The sequence below is a fragment of the Pogona vitticeps genome, chromosome 3 (assembly GCF_051106095.1).
Source record: "Pogona vitticeps strain Pit_001003342236 chromosome 3, PviZW2.1, whole genome shotgun sequence".
NCBI lineage: Eukaryota > Metazoa > Chordata > Lepidosauria > Squamata > Agamidae > Pogona > Pogona vitticeps.
Genome location: NC_135785.1, coordinates 83,567,603 through 83,595,280, shown reverse-complemented (window position 1 = coordinate 83,595,280; position 27,678 = coordinate 83,567,603). Strand labels below are relative to the sequence as shown.

At 42.2% G+C, this 27,678-nt stretch overlaps 1 protein-coding gene and 1 long non-coding RNA gene across 5 annotated transcripts in view; one reads left to right on the top strand and one right to left on the bottom strand.

The window, feature by feature from the left end:
- Nucleotides 1-21,318, top strand: part of HECTD2 (HECT domain E3 ubiquitin protein ligase 2) — a 73,262-nt gene extending 51,944 nt beyond the window's left edge. For 2 of the 4 annotated variants that reach the window (XM_072995300.2, XM_072995299.2), the window contains exons 16-21: nt 312-386; nt 3,034-3,121; nt 3,307-3,413; nt 7,035-7,150; nt 7,256-7,399; nt 18,732-21,318. In XM_072995300.2, the coding sequence (XP_072851401.2) occupies nt 312-386; nt 3,034-3,121; nt 3,307-3,413; nt 7,035-7,150; nt 7,256-7,399; nt 18,732-18,852 (651 nt within the window). In that variant the 3' untranslated portion in view covers nt 18,853-21,318. Of the gene's footprint in view, nt 1-311; nt 387-1,252; nt 1,478-3,033; nt 3,122-3,306; nt 3,414-7,010; nt 7,179-7,255; nt 7,400-18,731 lie in introns of those variants that run through there. The other 2 variants (XR_013543973.1, XM_078391332.1) reach the window with 2 other exon arrangements.
- On the bottom strand, nt 285-6,641 carry LOC140705919 (uncharacterized). The gene is made up of 3 exons (XR_012085537.2): nt 6,570-6,641; nt 1,780-1,895; nt 285-408 (listed from the first exon to the last, which is right to left on the bottom strand). It is a non-coding gene; the product is annotated as an uncharacterized LOC140705919 (long non-coding RNA).
- Nucleotides 21,319-27,678: the final 6,360 nt, after the last annotated feature.

Sequence of the window (27,678 nt, the reverse complement as noted above, 5' to 3'; positions counted from 1 at the left end):
ATGGAGAAACACTAGTGCAGAATACACACATAAATCATCTATTGTAAATGCAAACTGTTGCTTTTCCTTTTTAAAATACATCAATACAGCTAGTAGAAAAGGTTGAGATGCTTTTAGCATGTGTTTCAAAAGGGGAAGCAACAATTAGTACACATGTACACATCTGATCTGATGCAGTATGGGTATGGTTTAATATCTGTAACATGGAATGCTCACACCTTCTCCACTGATCTCTTGCCCATTTTTCTTTGAGAGCGATATAAATGGAAAGTGACTCTTTGTGCTATAAATGTTGCAAATTCTTCTTCTAGGAACTGGCGCATGGACTAAGTGAACTTCTGTCCTATGAAGGGAATGTTGAAGAAGACTTTTACTCAACCTTCCAGGTATAATAGGTGTACAAAATTACTGTAAAACAGAACAAACTAGTTTAGAACAACTTTCCATGTCCTGTTCCTCAAAAGAGCAAAATTAGAATGCATTTACAGTAGTTTAAGAGAAATTATTCTGAAAATTAAGAACTGTAAATAAAATAAAACTTGGATATAAAAATATCACAAAAACTCTTAGAATGTTTAGTTTATCTAGTATTCATTGGTCAAAATTCTATTGCAAAATATAGCATGTGTAAGGAAAATCATTGTGAAAGCAGTTTTCACAATGTTCTGGGTTTCTGTCGTGTGCCCAGGGGTACAGCCATGCACCAACATGCACAACAAAGTGCACAACTGAGTACTTGACCTGAGTTTGCCCAACAATGCAACAAACAGAATGAATGCATATATCAGTTATGCACAGTTTCCAGTTTACGTTATATGATTGCAATAAAATTCTGGTCACTGGCTACTTACTAGCTAGCTAGTTGAGATATGGGTTCATTGCTGGTTATAACCATGACCTGAGGGAGTAGTTTAATTCAGTGGTTCTTAACCTTGGTTTACTCAGGTGTTTTTGGACTGCAACTCCCAGAAGCCTTCACCACCAGCTGTGCTGGCTGGGGTTTCTGGGAGTTGCAGTTCAAAAACGCCTGAGTAACCAAGGTTAAGAACCACTGGTTTAATTTATCATCGAGTCCAGCCCCTGTCAGGGAGACACAGTGGGGAACTGAACTCCCAACCTCTGGCTCCACAGCCAGAGACCTAAACCACTGATCTATTTAGCAGTCAGTGTGTATAAAATAGTTTTGTTGCCATCAGAGTGTATAAAACAGGAATAGAAGTGTTATGTTGATTTTGTTTTTAATGATTTAAAGAGCGTATACCTGAAAACGTGACCAAGAGCAAAGGTTTTAAAAGAGCAAGTTGTGGACAAAGATGCAGCATTTATCCTTCTCAATAACAAAGTCGGAACAGCTGGCACAATGCCAGAGAACATGGCCCGCTCATTGTACTGTCAGCTGCATTGTGTAGTGTTTGTCAAGTTCAAGAGCAGTCTTCAAGTTGGAATAGAACTAGAATTGACATCAGAGAACTTGAAGGTAAATGAGATTTTTCAATAAATGCATAAAGTCTCTCCAGACAAAGAAGGCAGCAATGTCTCCAGTAAAAGACGAAGTGTCATGATTGGCATCCTGCTATCTATTGATAGCTATATGATTTTCTCTTGTTATCTTCACTTAGATAGACCACATAATACAAAGGTTGGGAAAGTTATTTGATCCCAGTAATCCCCACGAGCCTAGTAAAACCTACTCCAAACATATTCAGTGCATACAGATTGAACGATAACAGAACCTGCCATGATTTTTCTTCTGCTACTGTGAACCCATTTTCTACTCACCTTCATTGTGGAAAGGTGGGGAAATGCATGCCTCCAGATTCACTGGTAATTCAGATTAATACAATATTGAGTATATACACGTTTATTCAGTTAATTGTGTATTCCTGAATTACATCCTGGAAATCAATTTTAAAACATTAAATGTTTGCCTTAGGGTTAGTGCCAGTAAGTGCAGTGCATCCACAATTTTCTCTGTAAACAGCATAGCCCAGTTTCTCCAGTGGATGTTCTGCAAAATAAGATGCCACATCTAAATAAAAATTGCGACATAATTTCCGCAGCTCACCACCAAGATTATGTACATCTGTACGTAAGGTTGAAAAGGGATATAAAACATCACTATCTGAGCATAGTTATGTTTTACATCTCAGACAGCAAGACAGATGTGCAATGGGCAAAAGAGTATACTTAGATCATTAACTGATGATAGCTTATTAGCACTGAAAAAGGTTGAAAGCAGAGCAAAGTACTGCTCTAGCACTGCTTGGCAGAGAGGTCTGTTTTGAAAAGGACAACCAAATATGAGATCTCACAAGTTTGGTAGCCATAATTTATATAGACCATGGTTTAAGCTAAGGTTAGTTAATAAACAATGGCCAGAATCTTACTAGTGTTTATTAAGTTTTGCATAGTCTGCTGAAGCTAATTGCAGCTAATTGATGAGATTTTGTGGCATGGGTCAATCATGTGCCTTGTTGTAAGCCCAGTTGCTCCAGTTAAATGCACTCTACCACCTCATTGATTAGGTAAAGTTAGTTGCAGCAAGTTACAGAAACCTTAAACAAACAACAATAGGATTTCAGCAAATCCTTTTAAAGACAGGGTAGTTTTATTCACCAGGTCTAGGTCTAGCTTTGGCTTAAGGCTGCAGAGGTTTTGCCATACCTTCAGCATTAAGACATCCTCATATTTTGTTTACATGTGAAGAATATCTAGCTTTTGCTAGAACTAGTCTGAATATGATATTATTAATGATCAGATATTCTGACAAAAGGATGTTTTGTTAGAACAGCATTTATGAGTATTTGTTCACATTACATTTATATATAATCTCTTCTCAAGAAGCTCAAAATGATGTAAAATAAACCTTCATTGCATCCCCACAGGAATCTTTGAGACCAGGTAGGCTGAGTAATACTGACTGGTGCAATGATGGCCAATTAACATTGTGGCAAAGTAATAAACCACATTTTTCTCCAATCCTAATCAGACATACAGGTTGCTGGAAAACATTAATGTTGTCTTTTTTGTCAGGTTTTTCAAGAGGAATTTGGAGTCATAAAAACGTACAGCCTAAAGTCCGGTGGTGATAAAATTTCAGTTACCAATCAGAATAGAAAAGGTAATTTATGTCCACATTCAGTTGATAAGTACTGAGGTATGCTTTAAAATGAGATTCTTATTTTTGAACTCGTTTATAAGACTGCACTTGGTAATAATGTAGTAGCTCTAAATATTCTTATTTAGCTAACTAAGATATGGTGCAATAAATAGCAATTATGAAATCAGAACTATTATTTTTTTCAGAGTATGTGCAGCTTTATGTAGATTTCCTTCTCAACAAATCAATCTACAAACAATTTGCAGCATTTTATTATGGATTTCACAGTGTCTGTGCATCTTATGCATTGATGGTAAGAATAAAAGTCTCTGAAGGAAAGTTTAATAAATCATTTTATGTATTAAAGATTGTACCTATGCATGTGTGTGATAACGTAGTGAATATCTTAAATATCTTAGAATAACCTTTTGCCTACAAAAGGTACAAATAATTATATGAATGTGTGATCAATAGTTGCGGTACACGGAAGTCTGTATAAGCACTTAAGAGATTTGACTGCTAAGTTTGTTGTTTCTCCATTACAGTAGACTTTTCCTCCACAGCTCAAAACTACATTGCAATCTTAGTGCTTAGAAAGAAGATGGAGTAAAAGAACCACATGAGGAATAGGTGGAAAGTGTAGCAGCTACATCTTCTCTGGGATCCTCTGAGCTTTAAAAATATTGACACCATGTTTAGACGTGGATCTGGCAGTCCCAAGAATAATGGACTAAATCCAATATTCCACTGATGGTTGCTGCATATATATTCCTCTCCGCGCTTCTGCTCTACCTGAAAAACTGGCTCCAAAAGGTTTGCCATATCTTCAGAACCAGTTGTGGATGTGTTCAAGGGGGAACAGAGCTGCAGTGGGGAGAGTGACTCTCAAGGGAAACAGCAGTGTGGCTTTCATACAATACATTTTGTTTTAACAGATGTGTAGTAGCATTTACACTAAGGAGAAGCATATTATCTAATCAGGATAAAATAAAGTGAAGATGGAAACAATATATTGAAGAACTGTGCAGAAGACATACAAAGATAACAGATTCCTTTGAAAAAGAATCTTGTAATAAATAACCTAATGTTCTAGAAGGTGAAGTAAAAGCTGCTGAAAGAAATCACCCAAAGTGGGTAGAATACCGATGGAAATGTTTCAAGCTGTAGAGGCGGAATCTATCAAAATCGTAAGCAGAATATGGCAACAAATATCGAGAACACAATGGCCTGCAGACTGGAAATCTTCCAGTCCCCGAGGGAGGATACAATGAAAGAGTACAATAGCTATAGAACTGTTGCATTAATTTCTCACGTGAGCAAAGTGATGATCAAAGTGTTGCAACAAAGACTTTTGCCATAGATGGAGCGAGAAATGTTTGATGTTCATACTGGAATCCAGAAAGGAAGAGGCACCAGAGATCACATTGCAAAGAGCACTGGAGCATACCAAAAATTTCAGAAAAAGACTAGTCTGTGCTTTACAGACTACAATAAAGCTTTTGACTCTGTGGATCATGGGAAGTTATGGATCATTTTCAAAGAAGTTGATGTCTCAGTACTTGATTATCCTGATGTGCAACCTGTACTGTGGACAAGAAGCTGATGTCAGGACAGGCTGTAAAGAAACTGAAAGAATTCCAGTTGGCAGAAGTGTCAGACAAGGGTGTAATTTATTTCTTTATCTAGAAAGCTGCAGTATATTCAAGGGGAATAAGGAATGATAATTCATGGAGGAAACAACAATAATGTAAGATATGCAGAAAGGACTAGAAAAGATCCTCAGCTTTAAGGATGCGTCACTGCAGAAAAAGGCCAAGATCATCTATACTATAATATGTGTAGATACTATGTACAGATGTGAAACTGGGCACTAAGGAAACCTGATAGAAAATCAACTCATTCAGAGTATAGAATTGGAGTAGATCTTTATGGATGCCATGGACTGACAGAAAGATAAGTAGATGTTAGATAAAATCAAGCCTGAATTCTCTCTAGAATTAAAAAAAATGACTAAACTGAGGCTATTGTATTTTATCCATATCATGAGAAAACAGTTCTCACAGGAAAAGACAATACTGCTGGGAAAAGCTGAAGGTATCAGAAAAAGAGTAAGGCTGAAGATGAGATGGATTGTCTCAGTAAAGGAAGGACTTTAGGTTTGTGAGATTTGAGCAGGGATGTTAGCAGTACAACCTTCTGGAGATTGATAAATTGTACTTTCACTGTAAATCAGAAGCAATTCAATAGTGCATAACAACAACAGTGGCACTTCTAAAAAATACTCTGTAGACACTGATGTGCAGCAAATTGAACATGGTTCAGAGGTAGGAAGTCCTAGCTAAATTTCAGCTCTTAGTTCCTATTTAAAAAGCACAAGAAAGTAGTAAACTTTTGATGCACATGCTCTTTTTAACATGCTTTGTGCAGGCCAGGAACAATGTGATTTCTTTTTCTTAGCACCTTAATGGTATTATATATCAATACAGGATGATTCACAGAATGGATTTGTATTTAAGAGGAACTACAGTGGTGCCTCGCACAACGATGTTAATTGGTTCAAAAAAAAAAAAGTTCTGTGAAAACATCGTTCTGTGAAACACCATTTCCCATAGAGATGCATTGAAAACCGGACAATCCGTTCCAATTGGAACGGATTGCCGTCCTTAAGCGAAAATCTCCATAGGAAACATCGTTGTGTGAAACAATGTATCCACCATTCAAATGCATTGAGTAGGCTTCAAGGCATCTCAATGGGGGAGAAAAAAATTCACCAAAAATTAACGAAGACTCAGAACAAAGCCAGGTTAAGTTTGCAAAGGTTTCACAAGCTGCACTAACGAGTCCAAGCATTTAAAACAGTTTCTGAGTCTTCATTAATTTTTGGTAAATTTTTGTCTGTCCCATTGAGATGCATAGACCCCCCCCAACCAAGAAGCAGCATGGCAGCAGTTAAAAAATTTTTAAAATCAGATTCGAACTTGGGCATCCAAATCCCAGAGGCAGGCATGGCCACAAGAGAACAGCAACCAATTCCTTGCAGAATTCCACACACACAAAGCATAACCCCCCCCCCCAACCAAGAAGCAGCATGCAGGGAAAAAAAATTAAAATCAGGTTTGAACTTGGGCATCCAAATCCCAGAGGCAGGCATGCCCACAAGAGAACAGCAATCATTTCCTTGCAGAATTCCACACACACAAAGCATAAAAACCCCCCCAACCAAGAAGCAGCATGCAGGAAAAAAAATTAAAATCAGGTTTGAACTTGGGCATTCAAATCCCACACAAATCCACAGAAACCCCCAGCCAAAAAAACCCCTGCAATTTCCCCAGTGAAAAAAAAAACCCATAACCAAAGCCAGACAGACCCAAATTCCCCCTTGCAAAAATCATCAGAGTTTTGCAATACAGTACAGTACAGCTACACTGTAAAACCCACCACCCACCCAGGAGAAGAAATGCAAGCTTACCTTTGAAAGTTCTCCAGCACAGAAAGCACCCACAAGACAGAGCAAAGAGGCAAAGCCAACCTTTGAACTGCATGTGGGAAAGTAAACCCAGGATGCATGAGGAAGGTTTTTTATCCCTTCCCTGCACAGGCGCAATGCATCCTGGGTACAGGCAGTTAGAAGAACAAATTAGCATTGCCAAACAGCCACCTTTCCCGCTCTTTTTTGAAAACATTGTTAAGTGAAACAGGGGACCCAAAATGCAATCGTTCTGTGAAGCATGGTCCCCAAATCGTTGTGCGAAAATTCCCCATAGGAAACATCATTGTGTGAGGCGGCAAATTTTTCAGAAAAAGCCATCGTTGTGTGAATTTATCGTTGTGTGAGGTACTCGTGCGAGGCACCACTGTAAATTGAAATATAAAGACAATGCTTCCTGATTGACTAGTTAATGTGATCTAGTTTTCAAATTAAATCATCTGACAGCTGCTTCGTCCTGAAGAGGTTGAAATTCTAGTTTGTGGAAGTCCTGAACTGGACATGCATGCTCTCCAGAAGCACACACAGTACGACGGCTACCAAAAAAATGATCTTACTATCCGGTAAACCTATTCTTTTTTCCTTCAATCCTTACTGCATACTTATACATAAATACAGCAAGTACTGACTATATGTGGGAACTAACATTGGGTTTATGTATACTATAGGTATTTCTGGGAAGTAGTACTTGAGTTTCCTCTTGAACTTCAAAAGAAGCTCTTGCATTTTGCTACAGGAAGTGACAGAGTACCTGTAGGGGGAATGGCTGACTTGAATTTCAAGATTTCGAAGAGTGAAGCATCCACAAACTGGTAACTTACTTTCCTTTCCATTCATATTATTCTGTCTTCAAAATGTATGAGATTGCTTCACAGAGGGATTGGATGATCTTTGGGGAACCTTTCAGCTCTACAGTGCTGAAAGCTTACTATTCTGTGGTACTGGCCAAAATCCAGGTACAGTGGGGTCTCGACTTAAGAACTTAATCCGTATTGGAAGGTGGTTCTCAAGTCGAAAAGTTCTTAAGTCGAATCTGCATTTCCCATAGGAATGCATTGAAAACCATTTAATCCGTATCTGCTCTTTTCTGTCCATAGAAACTAATGGGAAGCTGCTATTCTGCCTTCTGCCACTAGAGGGGGATATTTTCTTTCTTTTTTCCCCTTAGGTTCAGGGAAGGCAGGGAACACTAAAGGCAGCACTTTAGAACTCTTTTTTTTTTTAAACGAAGCCAATTTTAAATAATGTTTTAAAGCATGTTGTGCTGATTTTTTCAGCACAAAGGCACTCAGGCAGGCTTTTTAGGTGCTGAGCAAGCCTCCAGAAGCCTGCTCAGAGCCAGCCGATCAGCTGTTAGGCGGGGAGAGGAGGGCGGAAAACCACAAAATGGCTGCCAGGCTCTTTCTGGGTGTCAGCTTTTAGCTCTTTCCTGCTCTTTTTCCTGTGGTTTGGGGGCTACCAAGGCCTGGTAAGTGACTTTATTTAACAGTACAGTATTTATTTTTAAGTTTCTGACCCTTTTCCCCCCTCCAGAAGCCTCTAAGGGGAGGGAGGGGGGACTTTTTTCCCTGTTCATAACTCGAGGGAAGTTCGCATGTCGAGTCCTTACTTTCCCTATAGGGCAGGTTCGTAACTCGAATTGTTCACAAGTCGGGTCGTTCGTAAGTCGAGACCCCACTGTAGAGTAAACCCTTTGAATAATGGAATTTACATAAGTATTGACTTGTTATTCTGGAATTTTGCAACAGGTCTACTCTAATTAAAACTTGCTATTGTATTTAGGCCAATATGTCACTGTTCCTCAATACTTATTGTGAATCTTAGATATATTTCTTCTATTTGGAACTCTAAAACAAAAAAAACAAATCCTCCAAATGATGGTAAAAAAAGCAATTATCCTCAAAATAAGGAATATCAAAATTTGTGGAACAAAGAGATCATATTTTATACAGAACAGTGGTTATTTGTGCAGTGAGATAGGTAAGAACCCTTCTAAAGCAGTGAATTAATATACTTTCATGTTGTTAGGCATCAGTGGTTTTATACTAGCTATGGAAAGCAATGATTGGTGGGAGATCCAGAAAAATGAAATTTTCATAATGGAAACTGCCCCACTTTTACCCTCCTATTGCAAAAATATGTGTGGTTGGGGAAAAGAAAATCAGAAGTACAGCTTGGGCTGCAACTACAAATATGAGAAGATTCTAAGGGAATTCGCAGTAACTTTGATCACTGCACAAGATGCAAGCCCGGGTGACATTTTAAAAAGAGCCAATTGGTGCTATTTTTAAACTGCAAACAGGGCTTCAATCACCAGCCAGTCAGTGCTGAAAGGCTTCCCAGCTACTGACAGCACTGAGAACGGGACTCAACTTCTGGCAAAAATGGAACCTCTGGAGCTGCCCCCTCAGCCAAGAACAGTGTTGCTGCCTGACCAGTGCCAGAAAGGCTTCCTGGCCACCTTGACATTGGCCGGCTGGCAATGTTGTTTTTGCCAAGGGGCAGATCCAGCTTATTTCCTGCATGGCAAATAGGTGAGGTTGCCCAGAACCCAACACTGTTAGTAGCAGTGGAAAGGTTCTCAGTGCTGGCCAACCCGCAGGCCAACTGCTGCTTCACACCCTGTTTTAAAACTTCCTTATGTAAAAAGTTAACTGTGGATTAGCTGAAATGTGACATTCCTGTCCTTTGTTTAAAATCCCATGAATCTGGGGCAATGTTAAGTGATTTTGCACATTTTGCACCCCTTTTCCTAATGGAATACAGATTACTTTAAATTACTTTTCTCTGAATTAATCTTTACGGAATTCACTATCTTACAATGAAGGGGGTGCATTTACTTCCTAATATAAGACAGGTTTTGTGTAAGAAAGGAGTGTTGTTTGGATGACGGTCATCTTCCACGATGATAGGGTACTGAGGACAACTTTATTCTCACAGAAGAAAGCAGTGGTTCTTTGTGGCTTCGGTGATTGACACTATGGGTAATCCGCGCATGCGCTGAGCCTCATCAGAATATTCCAGAGCAGCTTGTTTAAATGTATGTAGAAAATGGACGGAGGGAGGATCGGTGTTTGTGTGTACGAGAGAGAGAGAGAGAGACTGACTCAAAACTATGAAAAAAGGAACAGGCAAACAGGACGGAAGGCTTGAATTAAAGGGGGGAAAGGGTGGCTTCACCAAGCTTGTTTAAATGTAATGAGAGGAAATGGACATACTGAACTGAAGCAACTAATTGTTGAAAATTGAGGGAAGAAGGGTTTGTGTGCATGAGTGTGTGTGTGTGTGAGAGACTTGACTCTCATAAAACCATGAAAAAAGGAACCTTTTAAAATTTAATCTCCACTGCATTTAGCTCTGCAGTTTCTGCTGAGGACAGCAGAAGTCTGAAGTGTGTAGCAATCACGTTTCTCTATTTCTCATCCCCAAAGCAGACAAGAGTATCATAATTTATTCCCAAAATCTGAATCCCAGTCTTTCCGCTCCTGGTCATACTTTGACTGCAGCACCAAACAAAAGACTATGGGTTTATTGAGTCAATCCATCTCATGTGCAGTCTTCCTCTTTTCCAACTGCATTACACTTTTTCTTGCATTGCTGCCCTTTCCAGTGAGCTTGTCTTCTTATGATGCCACTGTAATACAGTACCCTTTGTTTGGTTATTTTAGCTTGTAGTGACAGTCCACACTTAATTAACTTTACTTATCTTTCTGACAAGTCATAATAGGTTTGTCATCACTTTTCTCCCAAGAAGCAGGTGTCTTTTAATTTCGTGGCTGCTGTCACCGTCTGCAGTGATCATGGAGCCCAAGAAAGTAACATCTGTCACTGCCTCCATGTCTTCCCCTTTTGTTTACCAGGAGGTGATGGGACCAGTGGCCATTAGTTTTTCTGATGTTGAGCTTCAGACCATTTTTTGCACTCTCCTCTTTCACCCTCATTAGGAAGTTCTTTAATTCCTCCCCACTTTCTGCCATAAAAGTGGTATCGTCTGCATATCTGAGGTTGTTGATATTTCTCCCGGTAATCTTAATTCCGTTTTGGGATTCATCCAGTCCGGCCTTTTGCATGATGTATTCTGCATATAAGTTAAATAAGCAGGGAGATTTTCGCATGATGTATTCTGCATATATGTTAAATAAGCAGGGAGACAATATACAACACTGTCGTCCTCCTTTCCCAATTTTGAACAAATCAGTTGCTCCATATCCAGTTCTAACTGTTGCTTCCTGTCCCACATATAGATTTCTCAGGAGATAGATAAGGTGGTCAGGCACTCCCATTTCTTTAAGAACTTGCCATAGTTTGCTGTGGTCCACACGGTCAAAGTCATTTGCGCAGTCAGTGAAGCAGATGTTTTTCTGGAACTCTCTGGCTTTCTCCATAATCCAGCACATTTTAGTAATTTGGTCTCTAGTTCCTCTGCCCCTTTGAAATCCAGCTTGTACTTCTGGGAGTTCTCGGTCCACATATTGCTGAAGCCTACCTTGTAGGATTTTGAGCATAACCTTGCTAGCATGTGAAATTAGTGCAATTGTATGGTAGTTGGAGCATTCTTTGGCACTTCCCTTCTTTGGGATTGGGATGTAGACTGATCTTTTCCAATCCTCTGGCCACTGCTGAGTTTTCCATTGATGATGATTTAAAAAATAGCGCACTGGTCCTTTGATATTGAGCTGTGGCATCAGGGTGGGTTACATCAGTGGTCCTCAACCTTGGGCCTCCAGATGTTCTTGGACTTCAACTCCCAGAAATCCTGGCCAGCAGAGATGGTGGTGAAGGCTTCTGGGAGTTGTAGTCCAAGAACATCTGGAGGCCCAAGGTTGGGGACCACTGGGTTACATGACCTTTAGCCTGGTTTGTTCATTTTTGCACACCACACACAGAATGATTAAAGTGGTAGGAACCACCACCACCCCGCATTGACTGTTTCTAGCAAGCATGTCATTGTTAGCACCACTCTGGCAGCCATTTATGATGATTAAATCCTCTGCGAGCTAGCAAAAATTTAATGCAACTTGCTGGGCACGTTTGACACCTTACTACTCCCTATACTACCCAATGGCTGTAGTGCAATGTGTTCCAGCAAAAGTAGTGCACATCTTTATTAAATTTGGTGCATCCTGCTAGTTTGGTACATAGCCTGGCAGCCATTGATATTGATTATATATCCTGCTAGTTCAGTACACAGCCTGTGTAGATTCAAAAATATTTTGAATTCAAATAATGTATGATTTCCTTCCTTTCAAATCAAGGGGGTAATGTCAGTGTATATAATTTTTTTTTGGGGGGGAGGGAAGGTAAAAAAGTTCCCTGACCCCTGTTCTAGAGCTTCTGCGGTAGCAAAAAATACATTAGAATAGACTCCTCCCCCCGGTATATGTACTTTGGCACCAAGGCTCTCCCTTCAGTTTCTTTCAATCGCCACGTTGAGAGCCTCGATCGTTGCTTCTGTGAGAAATCTGAAAACGAAAGAAAGTAAAGTTATTGAACTTTATTTGTTATTATTATCCTTATTATTTACAAAACAAGATACGCTCCGGCCTTAGGGCCAAAGTGTCTCCCCCCATCTTCTCCATTGTTTTCTTTTCAAAACCGATTCTCGGTTCATGGGTTTTTCAGGCCTGTTTAAAACCTGCGTAGCTGCTAAAAAGAAAAAAAGATTGCGCTCTCTCATGGCCACACTTAATGCGTTTTTTACCTCAGTGAGGCACATCAAACTTCCTCGTGCCCTCACTGCAAAAACTTTAAATGCGGAGTTCTCCGCAGTCACCTCTCTAGACTCAAGCTTCAGCTCTGCAAGCAGTCTCTAAAGCCATGGATAAAGCTGTTTCTGAAGTGACAAAACAGTGCCCGTCAGCTACTCCATCTCATTCCAGTCATCGAGAACCTACTCTGCCCTAGACATTGACAGTCACGCGAGTACACAAGGCCAAACATTCGATGTCGAAACCCTCAACATCAAAAACAGTCTCTAAGAGAAAACTGTCCATAGATGCTTGCTCGGCACCGGAACTGTCACCTCCGAAGAAGGCTAAGTCTTTGAAATAAAGCCTTCCAAAACCGTTTATCTGACTACACAACCACCGGAGTCCAGGGACCTCATTTGCGTCATTTCTCTTTCAGATGGGGAGGCGCTTCCACCTCATCAACCTCATCATCGCAGTCTCCCAAACGGGAACAGCATGTTGATCGATTCACGGCTTCTCCTGATAGCCCTCAACAATCCTTGGGTTCCCTGAGTGAGTCTTCACAAATTGCTATGCCAGACATCCATGGCGCTGAAACGCCATGAAACTCTGCCTTACTCTGCCCCAATAGGCCTACCATCTCAGCCTCCAGCACATCAACAAAGGCACCAAGCCTATATGAGCCTTCGCTTGCCTTCTCACGCGAAAAGAGATCACGCTCAATACCATCATTGGGATGCCGTTTGCCCCGATTGGTGTTCACTGGAGAAGCCCACTAAACACTATTGGCCAGTCGCTCTTCCTGGTCCGGCGTCGCTGCCCCTGCAGGTTGTCTCTGCTAGGGAGCCTTCTGTGTTGAAGCAATCTTATTACCATGATCGCCCAGGACTACCTGGCACCTCTTATCTGCCGACACCTAAGAGACCCAAGCAAATTGATCAATACTCCTTGGCTCTGGGCACGTTTGCACCATGGGCAAGTTACGACACCAGCAGTACTTTTAACATCACCGGATTCTGACCTGGAAACACAGACCCTCCGTCACCAGCAGAGGATTTTCAAACCTATACTCAACTAATGATTCATATGGGCCAATCCCTCAACCTACAAATCCATAGACCAGGGGTCTCAAATTCTGTTTACCTGGGGGGCCGCTGGAGGCAGAGTCTGGGTGAGGCTGGGCTGCATAAGATTTTCTGCCAAGTGGAGAAAGAGCCGGAGGAAGCAGCCCAGGAGTTTCCTTAGCCCGAATGGAGCTCCAAGGAGGAGGAGGGGGAGGGGCGCACAAGCCCTCATCACCGGCCACGACCCCCTCCGGCTCCTTCTTCACTACCAGCAGCAGCAGCACCATGAAGAAGCGGAGAAAGGAGGGAGCGCCAGCGACCGCCTAGCCAGGGGGGAGGGCACAACATATTTTTTTTTAAAAGCCTCACAGAATCACCTTGCCAAAGGAGAAAAGCCCCCATCGGTACCTGCAAAATTAAACAGAATGGGGCTCCCAAAGGTGCATGCGCGTGCACACGCACACACACAGAGGTCCAGCAACCTTCCTCTGAAGGCCCCCCCCACTCAGCAGCGGCAACTACCCCCACCACAACAGGGGAGCAAACTTTGCAAGGCGAGCCCAGGCAGCCTCCAGAGCCGAGGCAGCTGAAGCAGGATGAAGAAGAGGAGGAAGCACCGCGGGGCACTGAGGCGGCCACTGGCCAGGCTGGTGCTGGGGGTGGAGACAGAGAGAGCCAGAGAGCCGCTTCCCTGGAAGAGGCGGTGGCAGCGGCGGTTGGCAGCGACTTGGAGGTGCTCTTTGAGGACGGGCCGGGAGCGAGCTTCGCTCTCAGGCATTGCATGGCAGATGCTCAGGGAAAAGTTCCAGCAGCGCATCTCGCTGGCCAGCTCTCCCTTAAGACAGCGCCTCTTGCACCCTCCATCTGGAACTGCTGCCTGCCAGCCAGCCGGCTTGTCTGCCGGGTGGCAGGCTGCAATTCCGGATGGAGGGTGCAAGAGGCGCTGTCTTGGGAGAGAACCAGCGAGCAAGGTGAGGCTTTTTTTGACTCTTGACAGCAGAGGACGCATGGGCACTTCGGGGGGGCAGGCAAGGTGGGGACCACAAACTATCATCCGGCAGGCCGCATGTTTGAGACCCCTGCCATAGACCCACTACTGAACCAGCATCTCATTCGGTGTCAAAACGCATAGACAACCTTTATCAAATACATGACCCAGGTGTAGTCTTTTTACAGAAACAACCAGCTCCCAATTCCATATTCTTCGAAGCTTCACAATCTAGCTCTCAACACCGACAAATACTAATACCAACTATTAAAGACAGCAGGCACATTGACCCCATGGGCAGATGGCTATATTCTTCTGCCTCCTTCACCGTGAGAGTTGCCAACTATCAGGCTATGGGCGCCTACCAATGTTTTCTCTGGACAATATGTCTATCTTAATTGATGCTCTCTCTGAAGATAAAAGGGTCTTAGCACAAATTTTTCACCAAGAGGGTCTTTCAGTGGTGAAACAACAGATGCTGTCTGTTACGCACACAGTTGATGCCGCATCTAAACCAATAGTTACCTCTGTAGTGCTTTGATGTTTTTCTTGGCTTGGAACCATGGGTCTAGCTGAGGATGTGCGTACACGCATTGAAGGCCTCCCATTCGATGGACTTGGTCTCTTCAATGCCGAGACTGATGACATTCTTGAGAATGTTCAGAAAAATAGGATAGCTGCCAGGCGTTCGGGAGTCTACCCAACATACCAACAATGCCCTCAGTTCAGTCAATAGCACCGCCCTCAAAAATTTCAACAAGAGCCTCAAAGACAAACATCTTATGTGCCTTACTATAAACAACAACCTTATCGAGCCAAACCTCACCAACAAACCACAACTAGGCGCAATGACCTTAAGCCTAAGCATCATGTTTCACATCCAACCGGCCAAGATCCCAATACCACCTCTCACCTCTCCTCCTGCCCTTTTGAAGCACTTACCTGTGTGGAAAGACATCACTACAGATGCCTGGATGCTCCCCATCATAAGGAACGGGTACTGCATCGAATTCCACCCGCTTCCTCCACCGTCACACACTGTCACACCTCCGTTGCAAACTCCACAAGAAGAAATACAGTCATTACTACTCAAAGATGCCATAGAACCAGTAGCACTACAACACACAGTCATAGGGTTTTTTCTCTCTCGCTATTTCACTGTCCCCAAAAAAGATGGAAGCCTTTGCCCCATCCTCAACCTCAGGGAACTAAATCAATACATCACTACCACCAATTTTCACGTGGTTACCCTTGAGTCCGTCCTCCCCTTACTCTACAGAAATACTGGTTCACAGTCAGACCTAAGAGACACCTAATTTCTTGTCTCAATTCATCCTTCCCACAGGCCCTACTTACACTTCCAACTCGGAACTCAGGCCTACCAATTCAAAAGACCTCTATTCGGACTTACAACAGCTTCCTGAGTATTCACCAAATGCATGGCCCCTGTGGCACAATACCTCAGACTTCAAAAAATTCACATCTTCCCGTACATCGATGACTGGCTGGTCATAGCACGCTCCCATCACAAAGCACAACAAGACATTCACTTCACTTTGTCTCTTCTCCGGGATCTTGGCCTTGCACTAAATTTGCAAAAATCCAAGTTAAAGCCCACAAGGCTGATTCATTATATAGGAGCAATTATAGACTCCAGACATGCTCAGGCATTTCTTCCAACAGACAAATGCCTCAATCTAATCTCCTTACTACATGCCTTCACTCCTCACACACTCGTATCTGCATTAACACTCCAACATGTTTTAGGCACTATGACGTCCATGACTGCTGTGGTTCAGCGTGTCCGCCTCAAAATGAGATCACTCCAGACATGGTTCCTAGTCTTGTTCAACCTGTTGACAGACTCACCCCATATGTTGCTGCGAGTCACTCCAGAACTCGCCTCCCAGCTTGCATGGTGGCACTCCGCTCAGAACCTGATAATGGGACAGCCCTTTCAACAACCTCACCCACAAATCCAAGTTACTACAGATGCCAGCCTTACCAGCTGGGGTGCCTGTTGCAGATCCCTGCAAATCCATGCCCCGTGGTCACAAAGAGAGAAGCTGCTCCATATCAACGAGCTAGAACTCTTAGCAGTAATAAAAGCCTGCAAAGTTTTCAAAAACCATCTCATGGGCAAAATGGTTCAAATAGCTACACACAACACCACCACAATGTATTATATTCTGAAACAAGGGGGCACGCCTCAAAGTTTTTTTAAAAAATACGTCACTGTTGACCTGTGGGAATGGTACCTCTCTCATCACATTTGTCTCACGGCAAGACATATACCTGGTCAAGACAACAATTTGGCAGATTTGCTCAATCGCAAAAAATCTCAAACCCACAAATGGGAGCTAGATAAATCTGTTTTTCTCTCTCTCTCCAAATGATGTGGCACACCCACCATCAACCTCTTTGCCTCCTGGGTAAACTGGAAATACAAGTGTTACTGCTCCTGCACAGGAGCAGGCAAGAATTCCTGCGAAGAATTCATCAGCCGTTGGCCCAAGTCACTCATTTACCTGTTTCCACTGTTCCCACTCCTCCAAAAAGTTGTAATCCGGCTTCAGGAGGACAGGCCCAATGCTATCCTGATAGCTCCGTGGTGGCTGCAACAGCCATGGTTCCCAGTTCTCCACCAGCTGTCGTCTGACATTTATCAAGGGTCTTCAAGTCACCTCGTAGAGAATATCTAAGTGGGTTGTGTCTACCATCCAGCTTGCTTATCGCTTGAGTTCCAGCGCCACAGAGTATCCGCCCTCATTCTACCAGGGCATTAGCGACATCTACAGCATTTCCTCGGGGCGTCCCCCTACTGGACATCTGCGCCTTTGCCACGTGGTCACAGCCATCCACATTTATCAATCATTACAGATTCGATATTTGGCAGAAGTCTGACGCTGCTTTTCGACGTGCTGTTTTATCATCTACCTTGGTATGACACCCTCCTCCAGGTAAGGTAGCTTGTTAGTCACCCATAGTGCAATTCACAGAGGCCATGAAGAAGAATGACGTTACCTACCTGTAATTGTAGTTCTTTGAGTGGACCTCTGTGATTCAAATGTCCCAACCCAGCCTCCCCACTGTCATGCCTTTTTTATTTATGCGGCAGTTGACCTAACTGGTGGGAGAGCCTTGGCGCCAAGGTACATATACCAGGGGGGAGGAATCTGTTCTAATGTATCTTTTTGCTACACCAGAAGCTCTGGAATATTCTGACGAGGCTCTGCGCATGCGCGGATTACCCATAGCGTGAATCACAGAGGTCCACTCGAACAACTACAGTTACAGGTAGGTAACCTGTCGTTTCCTGGGAATCAGCCACTCCGCCTTAAATTGACCAGGCCACAGTGGTATAGATCAGCTTAGTCAAGAACTCGTCATGGCCTGGAGAGACTGACTGAAATGTCTTCACTTGCTGAATCAAAGTCCATATTTCTGCCCTCCTTTCCAGACTTAGCAGCACTGACAGTTGACAGCAAATGTGAGCTGCTAGGGCTGCCCACTCTCTTTGGCAGCCCTTCTGAGTTATGCTGAGGGGAGGTATTTTTTAGCAGTAAGAAATCTCTCAATAATAGCCAGCATTCTCTTCATTGCAATGAACACATACAATTGAACTCCTGGATGGCTCAATGTTTTAGGTATCTGGCTGCTGAGCCAGAGATTAGGAGTTTGACACCCTACTGTGTCTCCTTGACGGGGCTGGACTTGATGATGTATAACGTCCCTTCCAGCTCTGCAGTTCGAAGATGATAATTGAGAATGCATAAATACATATTTTTTTTGAAATGAATTGGATGCATTTTATTCCTGACACATACCATATTCTTCCGTTTATAAGACGACCCAATGTATAAGATGACCCCCCCCTTGTCTAACCCCAAATTAGAAAATTTCCTAAACCTGGGGTTTAGTAACTCCCTTTGACCCCTGCTTTTTCCTTCCTTTTGCTAAGGGAAAAGCAGGGATCAAAGGGCTGCACGATAACTGAGCCTGCAATCAGTGGTGGAGGCGGCAGCAGCAGGAGGCGGAGACCGAGGCTGCCTCTTGCTGCTGCCCATTAAATACTGCCGCCACCGCCCGATCACAAGGAGATGATCCCTGGAGGGGACAATTGGGCAGCGGCCGCAGCAGTCAATGGGCAGCAGTGAGAGGCAGCCAAGCCCGGCTGATTCTTTGTCTCGGTCTCCGCCACCTGCTGCTGCCCTCCATGTACAAAGCAACCCTCAATTTTTCCTCTAATTATTTTAGAAAAAAATGTCATTTTATACACGGAAAAATATGGTACTGTATTTGTTTGCACCCATGGAACACTGGATTGCAACAATGGTGTCATTTAGTTAAATAAAATAATTTCTTATTTTAAAAACTGTTCATTCTTTTACAAAATGTTTAGGTTACCAATTGCTCACACTTGCTTCAATCAGCTCTGCCTGCCTCCTTACAAGACCAAAAAGGAGCTAAAGGAGAAGTTGACCATTGGAATTTCAAATGCAGAAGGTTTTGGTTTGGAATAAATGGATTAGCGATGTGTAGCAAATGTAGCACTTGCTTTTTTTCTGATCGTGCCTTTAAAGCTTTTCATTTTTTTGTCTGTTAATACTATGACAGTATTGCCTAGAACTGTATGGACTTGATCTTTTTTAAAAAAAGAAAAAGTGCATTGATTTTTTTCTGTATATAGAAATATACTTACTCTTTCTTACAGAAGTTTTGTACAATATTCATAATGAAAAGCTTCCAGGGTTATCAGGTTTGAATCTGTAAACTGAAGCAAACTGTCTCAATCTTCTTGCAAGGAGAGACTGTTCAGAACCAACCTGTGTCTCCTCAGGTATCCCAGACTTTAGGCAAGAGATACTAAGTACTCTACTATTGATGATAATTGATTTTGCTCATGTATATTCTACTGGGAAGTACAATGTCTAAATAATATATTTCTTAATTAGTCAAGACCAGTGAAATATTTCAGTGAGTGTGTGCTATGGCAACACTCTGCCCTGAGGCATGTGGCTGTGTTTTCAAGTTGAAGCAGATACCAATTTTAAAGTAGATTAAGTAGTTTTTCTCTTGTCATCCGCAAAAATTAATTGTTCATTTATAAGCCTGTAAATAACTGCCTGTGGGCCTATATGATTTTGATAGTTCAATTTACAGCTGAAGATTTATTTTTACAAAGTATAGGGTTTCAGATGTTATATATTTAGCTTTTACAGATGAACAGATCTGATTGTATAGGAATGTAAAAGCTGCTATTTTGAAACGTATTTGAATTCATGGACCAACTTTTGAGTATTTAACTGTTTGCATGTTTATAATATCAAACTAGAAGTAAACTAGACTGTTTGGCTGTTATTACCCTGTTTCCCTGAAAATAAGACCTAACCTGAAAATAAGCCCTAGTATAGTTTTTTACGATGCTCATAATATAAACCCTACCCCAAAAATAAGCCCTAGTTAAGTGAAACCCCACCCTCCACCATTATGCAGCAACCAAAAGATGACATGACTGTAAAATAAAACATCCCCTGAAAATAAGTCCTAATGTGTTTTTGGAGCAAAAATTATTGTAAGACCCTGTCTTATTTTCGGGTAAACACGGTATTGTACTTTTGTAACTGTAATTTAAAAGAACTTTATTGTTCAATAATACAGTGGGAACTGTTTATTTGATGGGCAACAAGCCAACTCTCTGCATAATGAGAGGTTTAATTTTGATAGTTTTAAATTATGCATCTTTTAATTAGAATCTTAATACTGTAAGTCTTTTTCATAAGGTTTACAATAAATTCACTGAGTTTTTCTACACAAATTGACTATATTCAAACTGTATCAAATGTTTCAGCTTTTATTTATCTCTTTGCTACCAGATGTGGTAACAACTGTCTCCCAAATTTCTTTAAATGTGACTTAACGTGAGGTTGCCCCAGGCTGATGTAAAGTTTTCTATATCACACTCTAGGTTATTGTATCAGCTGAAATCACTGTTGTTCTTGCAGGAAATGTTTAATTATCTCCAACATGAGCTTTGGAAGTGTCCAGACAGCAGAAGGTCAAATTGTTACAGAGTTTTGAATTTCTGATTAAATTCCTCTAGCTGCACAGCAGAAGTACAGGGATTCACATAACAAAATAGCTTCAGGTTCTCTAGAATAGGCAACCCTTTTTCTCATTAACTGGCACTTACAGTCTCAATAACTCATTCTGAGACATTATTAGTATAAAGAGCAAAATCATTTTCTTTACTTACAGTTGTGAATAGATCAAACAACAAACTAATGAGCATGACTGCTTTCAGTAGCATGACTGCTTTCAACAGACTCGAGAGAGGGAAAGACCTACTGAGTAGAGAGGCAGGGCTCTCTTTGAATTCAGAGGCAAGGAAGGAATGATTGGTCAGTGCTGGATAGATCATCAGTCACCCCAGACCAGAAAGATCTCTCCCAGCCAAACTTTCTAAAGGCAGCATGAAAGGTTGCAAAAACTCCAACACAAATCAGATACATTTCTTCCCCCCAGTATGTATGGCGATTCTACCCATTCTGCCAAGCTGTATGTATATATATTTGAAAGTAATAATAATAGGTTTTTGTGGTATGTAGTTGTGGATGTACAATTGGTATGAACACAGGCTAGTGCTAGAGTGGTTGATGGATAGGTGATGGAACATTTGGTGCAGGACTCAATGCTGATGGTTGGTGTGTATGAACTGTGCAGACATATTATCTGGAGTGGGAATTAGTCAGTTTTACAGCAAGCAAGGATAAGGAGTCAGCTATGTAGAATCTCCGTACAGCAAGTCTTAAGTTTGGATGTAGGAGAGTGGGCTGGGAGGAATTGTGTGTGAATATAATGAATGTATAGATGAAGTTTAAAAATACTATCTTTTTTCCCTCAATTTGAATACCTAGTAAAATTACTATTTTCTGTTCCCATTTACCTGTCCATTCTTAATAAACTCCTTTGGTTTGTTCCCAAATAAATCTCTCCTCATTATTTAAGTATAATTTCAATATTGCGTAATTCAGTAATCAACTAATACAGAGCATAGCACTCACAGGTCTTCAAGTTATGCAGAAGACGAAGCTAGAGTTTTACTGAGTGGAACTCAATAGCAAATCAAAATATAAGCACCAACTGGAACAAAGTAGTACTGGTGGGGTGTCTCAGTTAAAGAAGCTACCCCAAATCCTTTAGGAAATGTCTGGGGTAGTCATTCCTGAGCAAACACCTGAATTAGCAGCATTAGTGGTTGAGTTTGGGGTGAATGTGCCAGGTGAGCATGTCTGCCAGAAAATGTGTATCTCACTACTGTAGTAGAGATGCCTTTCTGGATACACTACAGCTTCTCACACTATCTTCTACCATTATCCCTGTTCTACACATACAGTGGTACTGCAGCAACATTAACTTATGAATGCAGCCCTTTGAGTGTGGGTGATCACAGAACAAAGGAAAGCAATTAGCCTTAAAGAAAGTACCCAGGAGTCGACAAGCAGATGTCCAAGCTAGCAGAACCTCAAGGCAATGCCCTTTGAAACAGGTAGTTATTATGGAAAAGAAGGTTGGTATACGTTGAATAAAACTACAGCAAATTATAAGGAGTACGAAGAGCATAATTCCAAGAATGAGAACTCAACACAACAGCGTCACTGAGTTAGCATTCAGCTGCGAGATAATGGCTGCTAATTTACAGTTCTTTTTGCATCAACACTCAGTGTCTTTATCATCCCCCAAGTAACTTTGGGCTGTGTGCCTTCAGGTCAGGCCAGGCGCCTCTGGTGGCGCGCAGTCATCTGGTTAAACTTCAGAGCCATCTCTGGATTGAATTCTGGAGTGGGGTCCTGCAGGTTACGATGCCAACTCATTCTTCCCACGATATGGCCTCACACACTGAGCCTCACTCCACAAAGGACCTGTGGGAGTAAGCACAGCAGCACAGCCATGATTCCATGTTAGTAGAGGGGATGGACCCTCCCACTGAGGGTCAGGAGGTTGCTTACAAGTCACCAGTGGCCATTCCATGGGATTTCTTTGTGAAAGTGTTTGTCTCCTGGCAACAACATGTGCTGACCTGCAGATACAGTGGTGCCTCACCTTACGATTGCCCTGTTTAACGATGAAACCGCATTACAATGAACTTTTTGTGATCGCTTTTGCGATCGCAAAACTATGTTTCCTGTGGGGGAATTTCGCTTTGCGATGATCGGTTCCCTGCTTCGGGAACCAATTCTTCGCAAAATGACGATTTTCCAACAGCTGATTGGCGATTTCAAAATGGCTGCCGGGTAAACAAAATGGCCCCCGCTGTTTTCTGGGATGGATTCCTCGCTGAACAGGCAGTGAAAATGGCCGTCCAGGATCTTCGCTGGACGGTGAGTTTACAGCCCTTTGGAATGCATTAAACGGGTTTTAATGCATTTCAATAGGTTTTTTCTTTTTGCATTACAACGTTTTCGATGTACAGCGATTTCGCTGGAACAAATTAACGTCATAATGTGAGGCACCACTGTACAATTAAATGATTTAATGTGAACAATGCTATTGATACTACATCTGGAACATCTTGGGGCTTGATCCCTCTGTTTTTTGTTTGTTTTGCAAGGAGAAATTTAAAAGAGTGATGTGCTCTTTCTACAATGGCCTGTCCTGTGCAGTTATAAGGAATACCATGGGAAAATCGAAAATCCCATTCATTAAAAAAAGAGGTAAAGGTGTAAGAGGTATAGGGAGGGCCATTGTCTGTTTTTAAGGCAGGAGGCCGGCCCATAACTGCAAATGTATGTAAATAATGCTGTATGACATGGCGAGAGGTCTCACCATGAAGAGGGATAGCCCAGATGTATCCTGAGTAAGTATCAATAGTTAGATGAATATAAGAAAGAGGAGCAAGGGTAGGAACATGAGTGACATCCATTTGCCAAAGCTGATTGGCATCTGTTCCTCGTGGGTTAACAGCATCAAAAGGAAAGGAAATAGGAGACATGGAACAGGAGGAGCAGGAAGAGATGATGTCTCGAGCTTGAGAAAGTGGAATAGAAAATTGCTTATGGAGTTATTTAGCACTCTGGTGAAAAAGGAATGGCTGTCAATAGGACTGGAAAAGGGGACACAAGGAACAAAGAGCAGAATGTGCACGATGATTTCCCTCCAAGATAGCATCTTGCAATCCAGTATGATCTCAGATGTGAGCTGCAAAAAAGTGTTGTGATCTGGCAGCAAGGAAGTTTTTTAAAATCAGAAACGGAAAGTAAGGAAAAGTCAAGAACAGGAGAAAGATAGGCATGTGACAGATGAGTAAGAAAGTTAAATACATATTGAGTGTCCACAATGAGATTTAAAGCTTGATCTTGAAACAGTTGAAAGGTAAGGACGACAGATGCCAGCTCTGCACGCTGACTAGAGATTTGAATAGAAGTAAAAAGCGTTTTCCAGGTTCCGGGAGGTTTCTGAAAGGTAACCACACCTCTGGTAGGTGCACCATCGGTAAAAACAGAGCATCAGGGAGAGGAGTAGCAGAGAAAAGAGAGGAAAAGCGAAAAGGTACTTGCTGAATTAATGTTAAGTGAGGGTCTTTAGGAGGATTAAAACGTATATCACCAAAGTAATCTGAAAAAGCAATTTGACATGTTAGTGACATAGATATTAAATGATCATGGTCAGCTTTGGAAATAGGTAATCAACAACCAGAATATCCCATCCTGTGAGTTGTTTGGCCCGATGGCGTCCTTTGATTACAAGGTCTGTAATCACATTGAGAGTACAGTAAACATTTTGGGCGTGAGTGTTAGAGAAATAAAGCCATTCTGTTACAGCAATGGCCTTGTCAGATTTCGGGCTACACAACAACCCAGTAGGCAGTTGGGGAGTGTTCAAGATAACCAGCTTCAAGTGACTGAAAAAAAGAATGCGGTCAACCATGGTACGTCGCAAGGCTGAATTAATTTGATGTATGGCCTTGGTGATGGGCATGGAGTCAGCAGGAGACTGATGTCCCCGGAGTGCACTAAACAAAGGTTTCAATTCATGAGTAGGAAGGCACAAAAATGGATGAGCCCAATTTAAGTGCCCGAGGAACTGTTGGTTCTGCGCTAATGTAAATTGAGATGGAGTTTTTCGTTCTGGTAAGAATGGAGAAGATGTAGCTTGCAACAGTTGGTAGTTGAACCAAAACCTCCACTAGGAAGGTTGGTAGAAGGACCCATCTGTGTTAATGGAAGCAACAACAATTGAGCAATAGATTCATCAGCAGAAAGGACCTGCAGTATATTAGACCAGGTTCAAATAATTAGAGGTCCTTCAAAATCCCCACCAGTGATGCCTGGTACAACAAATAAACCCCATGCAGAGATGCTAGTGTGGGGGAGAATGAGACCTACAGTGTCTTTGGGTATTGGTCCATGATATGCTGTTTTGACTTTGTAGACAGCAAGAGGGAATTGATAGTCGACCTCTTCAGCTGTGATTAAATCATGACCGGCACTTTTAACAGCATGTTGAATTTCTTGAACTGGGGTAGTATTCACTGAGTTCCCCTCACTTGACCCGAGGCTTGAGGATCACCCGACCTGGAGTTTCCCAGGGTTGGAACAGGCCAGCATTGATTGGCCCAGTGATAACCTTTTTAACACTGTGGGCATTTTTAGAAGGATGTTTATTATTTTGGGGAGGTTGATCTACATTCTCGACTGAAGTGCCCTTCCTTGCCACAGAAAAAACATTTGCAATTTCAAGTGGGATTCAGGGAGGTAGCCATGGCTGTGGCAAGAAGCTGTGTTTTGTGCATTTCTGTGCCAATGTTTTGATATAATTTTAGCATGGCAGTAATGTCAGTCTCTAGCTTAATGTAAATAGCCTGAAGGGCTTTTTTACAATCCATGTTAGCATTTTCAAACACCAGCTGTTTCATTAAAATATTAGCAGCCTCAACATTTTCCACCTGCCATTCAATCACTCCTTGCAATTTGTTAATGAAAGACATATAGTCCTCTGTAGGACCCTGACGCAAATTGGCAAAAGACCCTAAAAGGGGTACCTTTGTCTGGGATTTTTATCCAGGCTTCCCTAACAATGTCAGCCACTTGTGCCAGTCCCCTGCTAGGGATGGTAATGTGCTGTGCGATGGTGAGAAAAAGTCCTTCTCCAGTTAGCATATCTGCAGACACAGCAATATTGTTTTGTAAATTATCCATGGCCACAATGGCAGCAGCATCTTTCCATTCCTGCCAAAAAAAGTAGAAATTGCCCAGGAGAGAGCATAGCTTTAACCAAGATTTTCCAATCAGCTGGAATGAGATTTCCATTTTCTCATAAGCCATCAACCAACCCGAGAGTGAAACTACTATGGAAATTGTTTTCAGCTACACTTTTTTCCAACTCTTTAAACATGGCAAGAGGAAGGCTTTCATGAACCCGATGTCCCTGGTTGTTATGAAACACAGGACAAACAGACATAAGGGGGAGGGCGGCAGCAAGATCCTCGGCTGGCACCCTCGCTGGGCATTTTCAAAAGCCAGTTGAAAACCTGGCTATTCAAACAGGCCTTCCCTTCAGTCAATTAAGTGACTCTTATTTCTTTTCTTTTGATTCATGCCATCTTGGAACTGCTTACTTTAAATTAATTGTTAAAATTGTAAACCTACGATTTATATTTTACATTGAATTTTAAATTGTTTTTATCGTATATGTTGTGAGCCGCCCAGAGTAGACTATGTCTAGATGGGCGGCATATAAATGCAATCAATCAATCAATCAATCAATCAATCAATCAATCAATCAGTAGTGTTTCCTTGACCATAACATCAGATAACATTTGCTGCACTGCTGAGCAAGGAGGAGAGGCGAAGGAGAAAGGGAAGGAGAAAGGGAGGAAGGGGCTGTCGGAAAAGCAGCAGGAGCTGCATAGGAAGGGAGATTGTTCCTATTTTCATGGAGATCAGGTGGCCTAGATGGTGGCAAAATCTGAGGGGCTGTTGGAAAATTAGCTAAAGACTGAGCTAACAAAGGGTTCGCTATCTTTGAAATCATATCCCGGCAAAGATGCCATGTGTGGAGGACTTTAACTGGAGCCATAGAGTCTTTCTGCAGTTTATTTCCAATTTTATCCCAAACTGAAAGCTTCCCTCTTATGGGTACCATGAACAAAAAGTACTTATTTCCCTCAGTAAATCCTCTACTGCATCAGATATGGTGACCCTCTCTATGAAGCAAGTAAATCAAGTCTCATTTATGTTGTTTCTGAAGCGGTGAAAGGGAGTTTCCCATTGTGTTTAAAACTAAATACTCACCGAGATCCACATGCCAGGCGAGGTGAGTTGTTTTGCCCCAGGTGATGTTGATGTCCCTTTCAAAGGTCCCTGTCAGGTCCCTGTTTGATGTCTTTGTTTAATGGTCTCTGTTTAATGGTCCCTGTTTGGGCGCCAGATGTGGGTGATCACAGAACAAAGAAAAGCAATTAGCCGTAGAGAAGGTACCAAGGAGTCGACAAGATGTCCAAACCAGCGGAGCCTCAAGGAAACACCCTGAGCACACTTTTTATTAACTTAGCATGCTTACACAGTAGGTTGTGAGAATTCAGATAGGATACTCGTTACCTAATCGTAACCAGGATTGGCTGAGGAAACTCTTTGATCTAATGCTCTACTCTAAGCGAAAGGGCAGAATGAGGAGTTACCCCACCCACTGGCAGCTGCTGCTCCTGCCAGGAGTGTGTGCATGTCACTGGAACAGAATGCAAGCTACAACCTTTAGGCAGAAGTTTCCCACATTTGAGAGTTGGAATGATTACCTGACCACACTTACCCCTTTATAAGGGAATTGTGTCCACATTTCTTTCTAAGAAAACAAGAAAACTTGTAGCTCTTCAAGAAATAGGCTTGGGATATGAAAGCTGATATAAGTTCTCGTCGTCTTCGTCTAGTCGTTTAGTCGTGTCCGACTCTTCGTGACCCCATGGACCAGAGCACGCCAGGCCCTCCTATCTTCCACTGCCTCCCGGAGTTGTGTCAATTTCATGTTGGTTGCTTTGAAGACACTGTCCAGCCATCTCATCCTCTCTCGTCCCCTTCTCCTCTTGCCGTCACACTTTCCTAACATCAAGGTCTTTTCCAAGGAGTCTTCTCTTCTCATGAGATGGCCAAAGTACTGGAGCCTCAGCTTCAGGATCTGTCCTTCCAGTGAGCACTCAGGGTTGATTTCCTTTAGAATGGATAGGTTTCTTTTACTTGCAGTCCAGGGGACTCTCAAGAGCCTCCTCCAGCACCACAGTTCAAAGGCATCAATTCTTCGGCGGTCTGCTTTCTTTATGAAGTTCTAGATCTAGCTAACTAAGTTGGAGATGTCAG